The sequence below is a fragment of the Achroia grisella genome, unplaced genomic scaffold, assembly GCF_030625045.1.
Source record: "Achroia grisella isolate CSIRO2021 unplaced genomic scaffold, CSIRO_AGI_Agris_v1 utg109, whole genome shotgun sequence".
Taxonomy (NCBI): Eukaryota; Metazoa; Arthropoda; class Insecta; order Lepidoptera; family Pyralidae; genus Achroia; species Achroia grisella.
Window position 1 is genome coordinate 1,182,558 of NW_026712573.1, and position 13,505 is coordinate 1,196,062.

General features: G+C 29.4%; 2 protein-coding genes across 2 annotated transcripts in view; both read left to right on the plus strand.

The window, feature by feature from the left end:
• Positions 1-5,343: 5,343 nt before the first annotated feature.
• LOC131847844 (larval cuticle protein LCP-17-like) lies at positions 5,344-9,661 on the plus strand. Its single transcript, XM_059197517.1, has 4 exons — positions 5,344-5,454; positions 6,427-6,621; positions 8,699-8,803; positions 9,447-9,661. The coding sequence occupies exons 1-4, from the start codon at positions 5,344-5,346 to the stop codon at positions 9,558-9,560; spliced, it is 525 nt and encodes a 174-aa protein (XP_059053500.1). The 3' UTR covers positions 9,561-9,661.
• A 449-nt stretch (positions 9,662-10,110) lies between these two features.
• The window catches only part of LOC131847851 (uncharacterized), a 71,859-nt gene continuing 68,464 nt past the window's right edge, over positions 10,111-13,505 (plus strand). Inside the window, exons 1-2 of the mRNA XM_059197530.1 lie at positions 10,111-10,155; positions 10,716-10,860. Of these exons, the coding sequence (XP_059053513.1) occupies positions 10,111-10,155; positions 10,716-10,860 (190 nt within the window). The remainder of the gene's footprint in view (positions 10,156-10,715; positions 10,861-13,505) is intronic.

Sequence of the window (13,505 nt, forward strand, 5' to 3'; positions counted from 1 at the left end):
ATAAACTACAGTCTATTCATTTATATTTATTTACTTAATTTGACCTCAAGCTCACCTGATGGTAAGTGGTGATGCGGTCTAATCTGTCACACGCAAGCGAAATCTTAACGAAACTTATTTTTTTATGATATACGATTACTTTCTGATGGGCGCAGGTTTAATTACTACATAACACAAATATTTATGTTGCGCTCTTCTTACAATTTTTTACGTATCTATGACAGGAGTCGTAACGCCTGAAAATTGATGATTTTATAGGTATTCCTGATCTCCGCCATAGCGCCGGGGTTACGGGGCCACTTAAACATTTTATTCACTACACCGGTGTATGTAGTACTATGTACTCAGTAATTATATTGTCAAACCTTTATTTCCCGAATTCGGTTTACGGCATAAAAAGTTGCGACAGCAAAATAATTTTATTCCGTTTCTTGAAAAAAAAAAAAACTCAAAATAACAACTCGTAATTATTATATTATATGCAATATTTATTTTGAAATGAACCTGCATTTTTTTAAATACCGAATAGCTTTGTAGATTTAACATACTCATACAATGATAGTTCATTTTAAATAAAACAAGGAAGGGCTTTTGTAATTTGCCTTGAGAGAATATGGTATTAATAAGGTGCTTATTTCAATAGCCAAGGTCATGTATATAGAGTCTATTTAAAACGATTAGCACAACTCAACCTCTAAAAATATCAAATTCATCCTTAGTTCCATAAACATTGTAACAATAAAATTTATAGCAATTGCTTCATGCCTTAATACATAATGTTATTATTTAATAAATATTATAGATTATATGCATTGCTCTCGTAAAAAGTTAAGTTAATAATTTGTTGAAACCTAATAAATGAAAACAACAAGGATAAATATAATAATAATAAAGGAAAGTATAGAGAAAGTTTTAAAGATTTGTAGCGTAGGTACCAAATTTAAAGTAATTCAACAATATTTGGAGTTCGTATCACAATTTTAAAATGTCCTTAAATACAGTAAAATTATACTTATCGAAAATTTCTCAGATCCTTTGATACATTCACAATCACACTTTAAGTTCCTATTTTAGTTGTCGTATTAAAAAATATCGTTATTATTATATTATGTATCAATAATAATCCTTATAAATAGGATGTTACATAATCCGTTGAAGGTTTTTAGTTAAATAATTTAAATTCACGTCAAACACGTCGGTATGCAGATCACTCGTATCAAAAAGATCGGCTTTGACCATGATTTTGAACATACAAATAATGTAGAAATAAATGAGGCGGATTTCATCAGTCAATTCATTACCTATATATATGTCTGGAATTTACAATTTGGGATGGAAATAGATAAATTTAAAAGGGCACCTATTTGTTCCAGTATATCGTAGGTTGCGGGTAAAAGCTAGTTTATAAATTGATTTATCTTCGTGTTAAATTTCAGATCCGTCCAGGTCTGGTACCTTTGGTCAAACCAATAGACAGACGCACTGTTCAATTTATAATATTAGCATAATAATAATAATATACCTGTACAAATATTGTACTAAACCAAGCAGAGCTTGAGTTATTGGTGCCAGAGAACTGATAGATGTACTTAGTTTAATTTTTTTTAACATACTTATGTATTTATAACATGCGAGGAACCCGCGAATCATTAAACATAGCATACCATCGGAAATAAAGCGTAGTGTTAAACCGCTAGACCACCGAGGCTGTTAATGTTTGGAAGTATGGATTGTTGTTAAACAGCGTTTTTACGAACTTTCTTCTGATCACCAGTGTTCTTATTTACGGTTATATTAAAGTTGTATGTATATATACTAGCGGATCCGCAGACATCATCTTGCACGGAAAAGCAGCGCCACCTACAAGGTTTGATTGTGTTTATTTGAAAACAGGATTTATCCATATAATATGATATAGCAATGGACTATAATACCGTCTAATAAATAATAGGTAATTCAAATATCCGATTTTGGTCATAAGTTACTGGGTCAATATACTTTATTAAAATGTAAAGTTGACAGAAATGAGGTTTTACTAAGGAAACCGGTTTTAGTTTCCATTTTGATCTAGGTTTTAACTAAACAAAACTTTTTATTAAGAAGATCTACTAAGATACTCTAGATACTATTAATTTACTATTTAAACTAGAAGTAAATATAATAATAATCTGACCATACAAATTAAAGAAACATAAGAAAATAATTCTTTAACGGAACAAAAATATTGAAGCCACTGACTAGTTCGCACATTAAGGTGTCAAATTGGTGTATAACTATACAATACACTAGAGCTGGTTCTGAAATGTGGTCACTATTTTTACATGTGATTTACATGTAAAAATAGTGACCACATTTCAGAACCAGCTCTAGTGTATTGTATAGTTATAATTTTCAAGATTCTATTAAAGTTAGGTAATTATATACCTAATTAGTAATACGTAATACATTTTACATAATAACTTAAGTACTTTTCAAAAAGCTATTATTATGCGAGTTTTATTTGTTATTTTCATGCCATTATTACTATAGATATCATATTTGAATATACATTACATAAATTACGTATGTATATAGTTTATTATGTCCAATCATAGTCACGTAAACGAAGTCGTTCGCAGAAGCTAGTTGATAATTAAATTTAAGTAGGTACCTAATTACTGTTAACGAACATAGTTGCAGTTTTATCATAGTTTAGGTTAATTTACTATTCTTATGGCAGCTTGCTCCACTTAATTACTATCAATAATCTAAAGCACTAAAATATGATCGATTCTTGAAAATAGCTAAATTCGAAACTAAAAATCGATCAGACAGTATTGCATTGTTTTACAATAAGAATATTACTAATATCTGTGGGCAGACAGTATTGAAATATTAATAAGCAATTTGCATACAGATTTACGCATTCGACATCGCCGTACAATGCCATAATGCGATGACATAAGTTTATAATAATTTATATTTTAATATTATAAACATAGGAAATGTACAACATAATGAAATACTATGATAACATAATTTGAATGTATTTATTTGTCATTTTTATTAAGTATTTTCTTTTGATAGCAGTTACTGTTTTCGTGCGGTGAAGCTGTAAAAGCGAATTAAGGCCATCGACATTAGAATAGTTCGAAAAAAAAGGAGTTGCTCTCATGTGTTATGTTTCATATATATTGTGTTGGGATTGGTTTATTATCAATATTTATCGGTTAATAATAATCAGTCTGGGAGCAGTACGAGTGAAATATGAATTAAAAATATCATAATAACAATCTATGTATACACACATAAATTATTCTGTTATATTGAGTATTGCCATTTTTATAGGTGTTTGAAAATGTTTGATATCGTCTAATTTAGAGAGGAACATTGACTTTTTTAACCTAAATACATTTATTAATTTAAATGATCGATTTTGTTTACAGATTTCTTTTAAAGCTCTAGTGTCATTGTCGACGACTACAAATGTTAGATTTTATTTAATATTTTCAGCATATTATCAAAATGTCTGACCACTTAAGTATGACAATATTTATTTTTATTACCGGATCTTTTTATCCTATAGTGATGGTAAAATACATATATAGTATACAATTACTCATACTGTGCTTATACTTTCTCAAACTAAAAAAATATGAACTCTTAATTTTACTTATTAACTACAAAATATTATTTGCTACTAGCTGTGCCTGCGGATTCTACTGCGGTAAATTTCAGTATATAAATTTCAATAAAAATAAAACCTATATGTTGTAATGCATAAGCTATATTACTGTGAAGTTTCATCAAAACCGGTTCACTAGTTTTTGCGTGAAAGAGTAACCAGCATCCATCCATACTCACAAACTTTCACGTTTATAATATTATTAAGATAAAGACTAGTAAAAAAAAAAGTACTTTAAATTAATAAATTTAAATTAATAACACAGTTGGGATTTCTGTCCTGGACTTAACTTCCTAAGTCGTTGCTCCAGGGCTATATTCGACGCCTGTGAAAGCCCAAGGGAACTACTGACCTTTACAATTGTCTGGCTAATATTTTTTAAATCAACCAAAATGAGTGCGATACTGCGATACTCAGCATTATTTAATTTCTAAGTAAAAAGAACATTCAAAATACTATATGTAAATACTGTTTGCCATTAATCTTTAGATAAACTTTTACGTTATCCTGTTTGCTATCTCTCTAATTTATTCGTGAAGGACTTTAGGATTCCCATTTACTCTGAAGTTAGGTATAATTCATTAAAACTATTTAAGGTCATCTCTCACATATTAGTTAAATATAATAAGGAAAAATAAATGTGTGTTACTAAAAGATACCTAATAATATTAAACGAACTATCCGTCTATATGGAACATAATGAATACCTGTATGAAATATAATGAGTAGATTACTTGGATGTGACCCTAATGATTTCAATGAAAATCGTCGTAGTAATGAAGTTGTAATGGAAATAATTTAAATAAATAGGCTAGGCTAGGCTAGGCTGGGCATAGGCAAGAGGCCAGACTCAGCGAGTAAGCAAGTACTACAAAATACAGTTATTTATTCATTATTGAATTTATTTGAGCACTTTAATGCATCATTTAATAAAAAAATATTATTTTGTTAAATTAATGAATCAGAGTTTATAATGAACATCAGATGAACTTATACTTTTAATTATATTGGTATACCAGGCCGGTTTCATTAGACTTTATATTGTTGTAATAAATAACTAAATACTCTTTTTTAGTAATTTATTAGCTTTTAACATTGACTTCGTCCGCTTTTTTGGAGAAAAAAAATTACCGATGTCCGGTCTGGTGATACAATCTCTACATTTTCATTTCAAATTTCATATGATCCGTTCAACCATTTAATCGTGAAAAGGTAGTATGAATGATATATTCAATAGATATACACTTTGTACAAAGTTTTTCTATGAATAACGAGAACTACAGGAACAAGTGGGGGTTGAAAATCACTACGCCACACCAATCTCAAATGAACTCATCCAGTGCCTAATAGACTTTTGAAAAGTGATAAAAAGCGTGAAGGATATTTAGTCATAATTTTATATATTAACATAATATATAAAATTATAGGCACCCATAATAAATCAGAAAAAATGCGAGGGATATCAAACATCAAAAAGTGAAGGAACATCAAATTGGTGCAATGGTTTCCTGTCCTCGACAAAAAAGCTCTCTCTCTGCAATATTAGCATAGACAGATACCCACACAAATAAATTAGTACAAATTCTCCCTCTGGTAAAGAATTAAACTACCTACTCACCTTGTAAAGAACTAAAATATCATATTGAACATCGATGAGCCTTTGTTGCAAAATAATGTAAATGCCGATACTAGCGAAGAACTGTATGACGTTCTTCGTCTGCTATAAAACGGCGAACGCGTATTTTATAATCACAGTTACACATCGTCTGTTAACTTTGACACACAAGATGGTGAGTGAAGATATTGCGTCACGGCGCATTATAAAGATAGCGATCGAATTGCAGCGAACAACGAACGAGTTGTCTGGAGCGCGGGTTTTGAATGATATTGTTTTCATATCTATTAGCGAAGGCTAATGGTCGAGGACAGCTTAAATTGTAACCCCTGGTTTAAACCTTCCAAGATTAAGGCATTTCCATAATACCATTGTTCTAGTATCCCAATTGCTGGTACAGTAATCTGGGACATTGACCGCTAAATTAAAGTGTCTTTTATAGATTTGAAAATATCACGAGTTCAAAAGTTCATTCGTTGTGGTTGTTGCAATTTGATGATCGTCTCTGTTATGATAGATATAGTTAGTTATAGTTTTCCTTATTACTTGTGTTTTAGTTCTTTATTTTAATAACAATAATATAAAAGTCAACATTTTAAGTCCATACCGAAGCTCCAAGGGGGCCAAAAATAAAATTACATATATATTTATAATTATTATAATCGGTTTTTGTACTTTGCTAATTTAAAATTGTAACTGTCAAATCCTTTTTGTCTTATTTTATATTAGCTGTTCCCGCGACTTCGTCCGCGTGGAATTTAACTTTATTTTTCCAAAATAAAAGTAGCCTAAGTTACTCTTTTTTTACATCCGCTACCTGCCAAAAACAGTCCTGTCAAAATCGGTCCAGCCATTTCAGAGATTAGCCGGAACAAACAGACCGACAGACAGACAGACAAAAATTATAAAAAATGTTATTTTGGTATATGTACCGTATATATATTCATATGCATGTAGTAAAAAACGGTTATTTTAATATTACAAACAGACACTCCAATTTTTTTTATATGTATAGATATTTTGATTACACTTCAAGTAGAGAAATACTAACTTTATTTTTCCTTGTAATTATTTATAATCGTTTAGTATATTAATTATTACATTTCACTGTTAGATTACGATAACTCAATTTTAATATTATCTTCAGAAATCCTTCGTTGCCATCCTCGCCCTCGTGGCCGTTGCCGCCGCTGATGTCTCCCACTTAGTCCGCAGCCCTGAGGCTGATGCCCAGACCCTCCGACAGGATGCTGATGTTCTTCCCGACAGTTACAACTACGCTTATGAGACCAGCAATGGAATCTCTGCCCAAGAGAGTGGACAACTGAAGAACGCTGGACGAGTAAGTAACCAAGCTACTTGAGCTTTAAATTATACATAGTTTATATGATAATTTACAATACAATATAAACAATTATACTTAAAAAAAAAGAAAAGAATAATTTAAAAGATATATCTATTCAATACATCATTTCAAATAAGAACTATTCCATATAATTTGTTCCAATTTTCCAACATGCTTATATACATGCTATAAGGCAATTTTATTGTGTGTATAATTTTTGACTCAAGAAATTGAATCAAGTACGACTTTATTAAATATAATAGAATTATAATAATAGTTTATGAATATGCTGGCATAGTTTATGTTCTATTTTATTTTTTTTCATTGTGTTAAATCCAAAATTAGTAAGCGACTGCGGCGTGCGCGATACTCTGGTTTAAAACCGTGATAAGATTATGTACACCCTTCTTTGAATTAAAGAAATATAAAAAAATAAATGCTAGGAAAATTACACAACTGTTCGAAAGGAAAATTCTAATCTTTGTTCCAAAAAACAATATTGATAGTTTATAATAGTTTTTCTTGCCGATCTAATCTTGCAAGTTAAATAAATAACTTGCACTATATTATTTGTGTATTATACTAGTGTAAACGGTGATTAGAGATTATTTCTTAATAAACTTGTAATAATCACTATGAAAATGCATGAAGGCTCTCTAGGCTTTCCTTCAAACAACAACTTCAACATATATAATATGGAATTCTATACAATAATATCTGCTTACCAGATTAAATTTATTAGGCATTTATCCTTATATTGTAATTTTCATTATAATTACATTTATGAGAAAGTTCCTAGGGAATACCCTAAGAACCACCACATTGCAAGTATAGTTAAATGATGGTAGCATTTTTCATCAGGCGGATTATTTGCTCGTATGCCGCCAAAAATATATTTTTGTTTAATAATATATTCTTTATCGACGAAGATTAATCAATTACAATAATATTATATATAATAATAATTCGGTAATTTGATTACAATTAAGAATTATTTAATATATTTAACATTATTAAGTCAATGAAGACTGTTAATAAGAATAAAACGCAGACATTCATTAGACAACTATACAATAGAAGAAGGCCAAATGGAATGACATTAAAATGGAGTCAAAATATGCTAATACATTGAGGCCTTGATATTTTATATAAGGTCAACCATTTACCGAGTAAGAATTAAATCAATTTATTTGATCATCTTAAAATCTAGTGACTGATGACCCGGCCAGTGACCTTGTGTCCAAATAGATGTATAATGAAGTACTAAATATATTATGCGGAAGAGATTTTAAATATTTGTAATTGTGTTACTAGAGGATTAAGTTACTAATTATTCAGATGTAGTTTAATAATTATGATTAATAATCCATCTATACCTACCTGTGTGAGGTATAAGTCTATCTATACTTACTTCATAACACCTGAAAATTTATATTTGACAAAGACAATTACGACTGTATGCTGATTTAGTACAAAAATCATAATTACTTCCAAAATTTTATTTTTCTTGAATAAACGGGGATACAGCGAAGATGAAATGTTAATATGTTGATTATGTAGGATTTATATATTTTTAAGACAAGTCTTTGGAAATAGTCCACATTCATTTGTATGGAAATTAAGCGTACAATATATTGTACATTTAGGATATAGAGGGTGAATATCTTATTACAAAAAAGCCATTTGATGATGGTATCATCAGGTGGTATAGGATTTGTGGATAGACATTAAATATATATACACATTAAATTTAATCATCGATCGAAATTTATGTGAAATTGAAGTAGTACGTTTTATATTTATTTTCGTATAAATGTAAACCCAGTTAGTAGTTACAACAACAACTTACAACACAACAACAAGAATTATAACAGACATTGATGTAGATATACGAATAAATATATGTAATAATTCTCACAATATTAATATTTAAATAAGACCTATTTTGTAATACATTAGTATAAATGTTAAATTAATATGCGTTGGGTAAATTATTTTATAATCGTATATGCAACTGAAATAAAATATATATACATTATTATATAACTTATATTTCGTTATTCTAAAATTATAGGAGGATGCGGCTATTGAAGTCCAAGGATCCAACCAGTACACTGCCCCTGACGGCACACCCATCCAGATCACCTACGTCGCCAACGAATTCGGTTATCAACCCCAGGTGAGTTTCACTACTTATTCCTATCTAACGTTACGTTAGGTCCTTTACAGTGTAGACAGAAATTACCGGGTATTATTGCCTACCATTCTTGCCCACAACTCTTGCTTCATCCACTGTCATAACTCGTTTCATGCTTATAAGTCGTAAAAAATTTCAAAGTTCACTATATAACTATGAGCAGGAATAACCATATTCACTCCACATTTGATTTGGTAGCACTTTTATATGTTTTATAATTATTTATATTTTCGTGTTCATAATTACTAAGAAAATATTAAACAAATATTTTCTTCCACTAATAGCTTTGTTAAGTTTCTATTTGTAATGCTAGCCTATAACTTATGCTAAGTATATTGCTATATATTCTCTTACTTACTAAATACTAAATTTTTACTACATTTTCTATTTTAAAAAGTTTCATATAGTATAAATAAAATCGCATTAAATATCTCATCAGTTTACAAACTCTGTATAAAATAATATCTTAAAATATGATATAATATATAAATATATATATAAATAAATTTCATATTAGAAGAAAAGATTTCTTTTGAGATCTTACAATGTAAAGATGATTTGATAACTTTGTTACGTACAGACTTGTAAACTAAAATCATTTAACTATGTTTTCTTTTTGTCCTAGGGTGCTCATCTTCCCACCACCCCAGCACCTCTGCCCATCCCCGATTACATCCAGAGGGCAATTGCCTACATCGCCGCCAACCCACCCAAGCCTGAGCCTAGTCGCAGATTTTAGATTAGATAATTATGTTATAAATTAAGTAAGCCAAATCCATAAACTCTTCAAAATTATGTAACGCCTACTATATTATCTCTAGTCGCAAATTGAAAATAAACAACAGTATACATACAATTTGTTTTATTAAAACTGCATACATACAAATAAATTTCATTAACAAAAAAACTTCATAACTATAACACATTAAAAATCATCTTTAATTCTATACATTTCATATAAACAACTTGATATATATCAGTTTTATCAGTTACTGAATCCCTCAATACTATCAAACACCATTTGATTTTTCATTTTAAAATTAAGAAAATAGCTCTAAAGAATAGTAATTAAGGTCTTATTTAATCAAAAATCATTAATAATAAAATATGAACATCAGGATCAAAGTAGCAGCATTCTGAAAAAAAAAATGTAATTCACGATATTTGATCTTTGAAATGTATCAAAAAAGGAATTCATTTTATAGTCCATAAACAATTTAAAACTTCATTACTATCGAGAATACCTGAACAGATCGACAAAAGAATTGGCATTAACGTAAGCATTTGTAATGAAAATTGCTCTAAAACTACCCTTTCAAGTGAAAGTATTTGAGGTATTTTTATCGAATCTAGTAGTACAGTCGACATTGTAAAAGTTGCTCTAGATAGGAGACTTCTAAAGGCTATGCAATTTATATATTAAACTATATGAGAGTCATATAAAATTTATATCAATATAAAATATTTATATAAAATTTATCTAATATATAATTGCTTAATTATCTGAAATACTACAACAATAACAAAATACTTCTGACCTTATCGCGGGCACGAATGTCAACCGTATGTGTAACCGTATGGTATGTCATAGTAGTGATACTTAAACATAATGGCACTTCATACAGCGCCATATATTGTCAAACTAAGCAGAACTTCTACTGGTACTAAATAGCATAGCATTTATATACTGAATATATTGTCTACAATAAATACATTTTGTTTGTAAACACATATTATATGACCAGCAGAAATAATCATAATCGTAGATACAAATGTAGAATATATGATATACATATATATCATACGAGAATCGAACCCGCGATCGTCGGAAATAAAGCGGTGGCCTAAGTATAGATATCACATTAATCTATTAATATTTTTGGTTATGTTTCAGGGCGCCCATCTTCCTACTCCTCCCCCAATTCCGGAGTACATCCTTAGAGCATTGGAATATACTAAAAGAGTTGCTCCACCGACAGTTACGGATAATAGATCATCAGACGGTTTTGGCATATTAGCTATTGCCCAAAAGATAGGAGGTTAATGATTAAAAAATATTTCGTTTTATACAACAATACACATAATGAAATTATAAATATTTTTTTTACTTACATCTCTCCACATATCGTTAATAATGTCTTACACGAGTTTTATTGAATCCTGTTTTTTTTAATTTATATAATTGGAAAGGTTAAGAAGCTGACGGCCCATCTAATGATAAGTGGTAACCAGCCTACATAAATGTACAGTCCACAAACTACGTTGTTACGTAACACTCATGCGTTACCTTTCCGGAGGAGATATCATGCAGGTCATGTCCATGAATTTACCAGGACAGCTTCTAGAGACGACCGTGTGGAGATCAATCTGACATGACACTGATAGCAATGGGGTCCCTAGATCCCATGACTGACAATTTAATGGGGATACGCTATGCTTCCACATTTGATACATTAATGATAATATAATAATTCATGGTACTAAATATGTTTCTATTTAGTTTCATGAATTATTGGTATATCAGATGAATTTTAGATTGTCATGGCTTTGTAACACACATGTAAACATTTTTATATATTTAAACAATCAAGAGAAATTTCATAACTGAAACGAAACATTTTTTCATTAGGTATTTTTTATTTATGTAATAATTAAGAATGTTTTACTATAACTGCCGTAACCACGCAATATTGCCATCAGAAGCCAAATAAAAAAGTGACCGGTATTTATTTATATTGGTAGTGAATTGTTGTTAGATTCCTATATTAACACTATTGTAATTAGATTTTTTATAACAAGGGTAAAATCAATATTGATTTTATCAAATTCCTTAAGATCGGGGTGAATTATTTATATATATATATGGATTATAATTTCAAATTTAGTAAAAAAAACCTTTATATTAAAGTCCAATTGCCTATGATTAAATTTCAATCAAAATTAGTGCTTAAAAGGTAAATTTATAACCTTAACAGATCTTATTTTTTGTGGTTTTTACTAAATATTTTAGAGGAACTTTGATACATTTTAATTCTTATGAAGTCATATGTTTTTTGCAGTAATTTTATTTTTTAATGATTATCTTTTTCTAGATGAATATTAAATAGCATTTGAGAATAATAAAATATCACTATTATTTCAACGACAACATAGGTTAGTAATCTATTACACCCAGATCGATATAAACATTTATACTCATGAAAATGCTTGTGCCGTGCGAGGAATCGAACCGCGACCTATGAAAGTAAGGCGGTGTGCTAAACCGCTAGATTACCGAGACTGTCACCTGCCATGCACCAGGTCGAGAATGTAAAAACCATATCCAACAGTAATATTTTAGAGGCTACACGTGTCTTAAGATTGACTTAGAAATGTTTATTCATTTTGAATTAATTTCATTCTATAACCCAAGATAGGGCAATATTGCTGAATATTTGACTATACTGCTTTATGTTCTGTAGATATTAAACTCACTCAATTATTTATATGAAATTATTCAAAGGGAAAGTTGAAACAAAATTAAACACTTTGTAAAACACAGATAGAGTTGCTTCATAATTAAGTCGAGATTGCAAATTATAGATATTTCTTATATAGTGATTCAATAATGATAATAAAATTCAGGAAAATATACACAGCGCCATCTAGTCCCAAATGAAGTTAAATTTATACTTATGACATTTAAGAAATGATAGAAATATTTTAAAACATTCTGTAAATACATACAAAACGCATACTTACAATTTACACTTTGGAATGTAAGAAAATCGAGAAGTAGTAAAAAACTTAGTTGTAATTGTTTTCACATGAGTAGGTATAGTATCACTATACATAGATATAGTAACTACCAGTGTATGCTATAGTATTAAATTATTCAATACAAATTTCGTTATGTTTCAATTTGTTTTTTTTCTGAATCAAAATCTTATTTCAGTATTGTATATACGAAAACATTATTACTAATAAGTAATCATATAAGTACATATATTTCGATTTGCGATCAAATACAGAGAAGTCATAATGGCTTCATTGAAACCTGAACAAAGGCTTAGTTCCTGTTTACGCGCATGAAGGGGATGTCGTTCCACGAACGGGGGTGAACAAACATTGTTGCGCAATGAACTGGGTTCATTACAAATGAGAGATGTAATTAATTAATTTAGTATAAAATCTAAATGCCAACAATAATTAAATAAATTTGTTTTTTATTTATTCAAATTTTTCGGAAGTTTCACCTTATATCATTGCCAGCTGCCAGCCGCAATTTTACCTGCGTGAAATTTATACCTTTAATTTTAATTTAAAATCTTGTTATCAAAGGGAATAATTGAATAATTATAATGCATCTTTCAGAAATAGATAATTATTATTTAATAAGATACAATATAATACTATATATTTTAAATAATGATTTGTTAAGTTAATGTAATATATACAACGTCACTATCAACATTTCGATTCATCATAGATATTATCCTTTTTGTACAATTAAATATACCTAACTGGTATTTTACTACTGCTCTGTAGAGTACTGTGGTGTACTCCGTCAGTGTTGTAGTAGTTCTTTCATATTAGAACAATATAATAATTATAAACCTAAGTAAAAAGGAAAGAAAATTGTCAGTAAAAACTTATTGAAAGCATACGCCGAGACCCGTGCAACGCGATAGCCTTGAAAGCTTTT

What these genes read in the sequence shown, in the direction of transcription:
- LOC131847844 (XM_059197517.1), top strand. Translation starts at nt 5,344, where the DNA reads ATGCCGATACTAGCGAAGAACTGTATGACGTTCTTCGTCTGCTATAAA. An exon ending in AACTGAAGAACGCTGGACGA is followed by an intron (nt 6,622 to 8,698) that starts GTAAGTAACCAA and finishes CTAAAATTATAG; the next exon opens with GAGGATGCGGCTATTGAAGT. An exon ending in AATTCGGTTATCAACCCCAG is followed by an intron (nt 8,804 to 9,446) that starts GTGAGTTTCACT and finishes TTTTTGTCCTAG; the next exon opens with GGTGCTCATCTTCCCACCAC.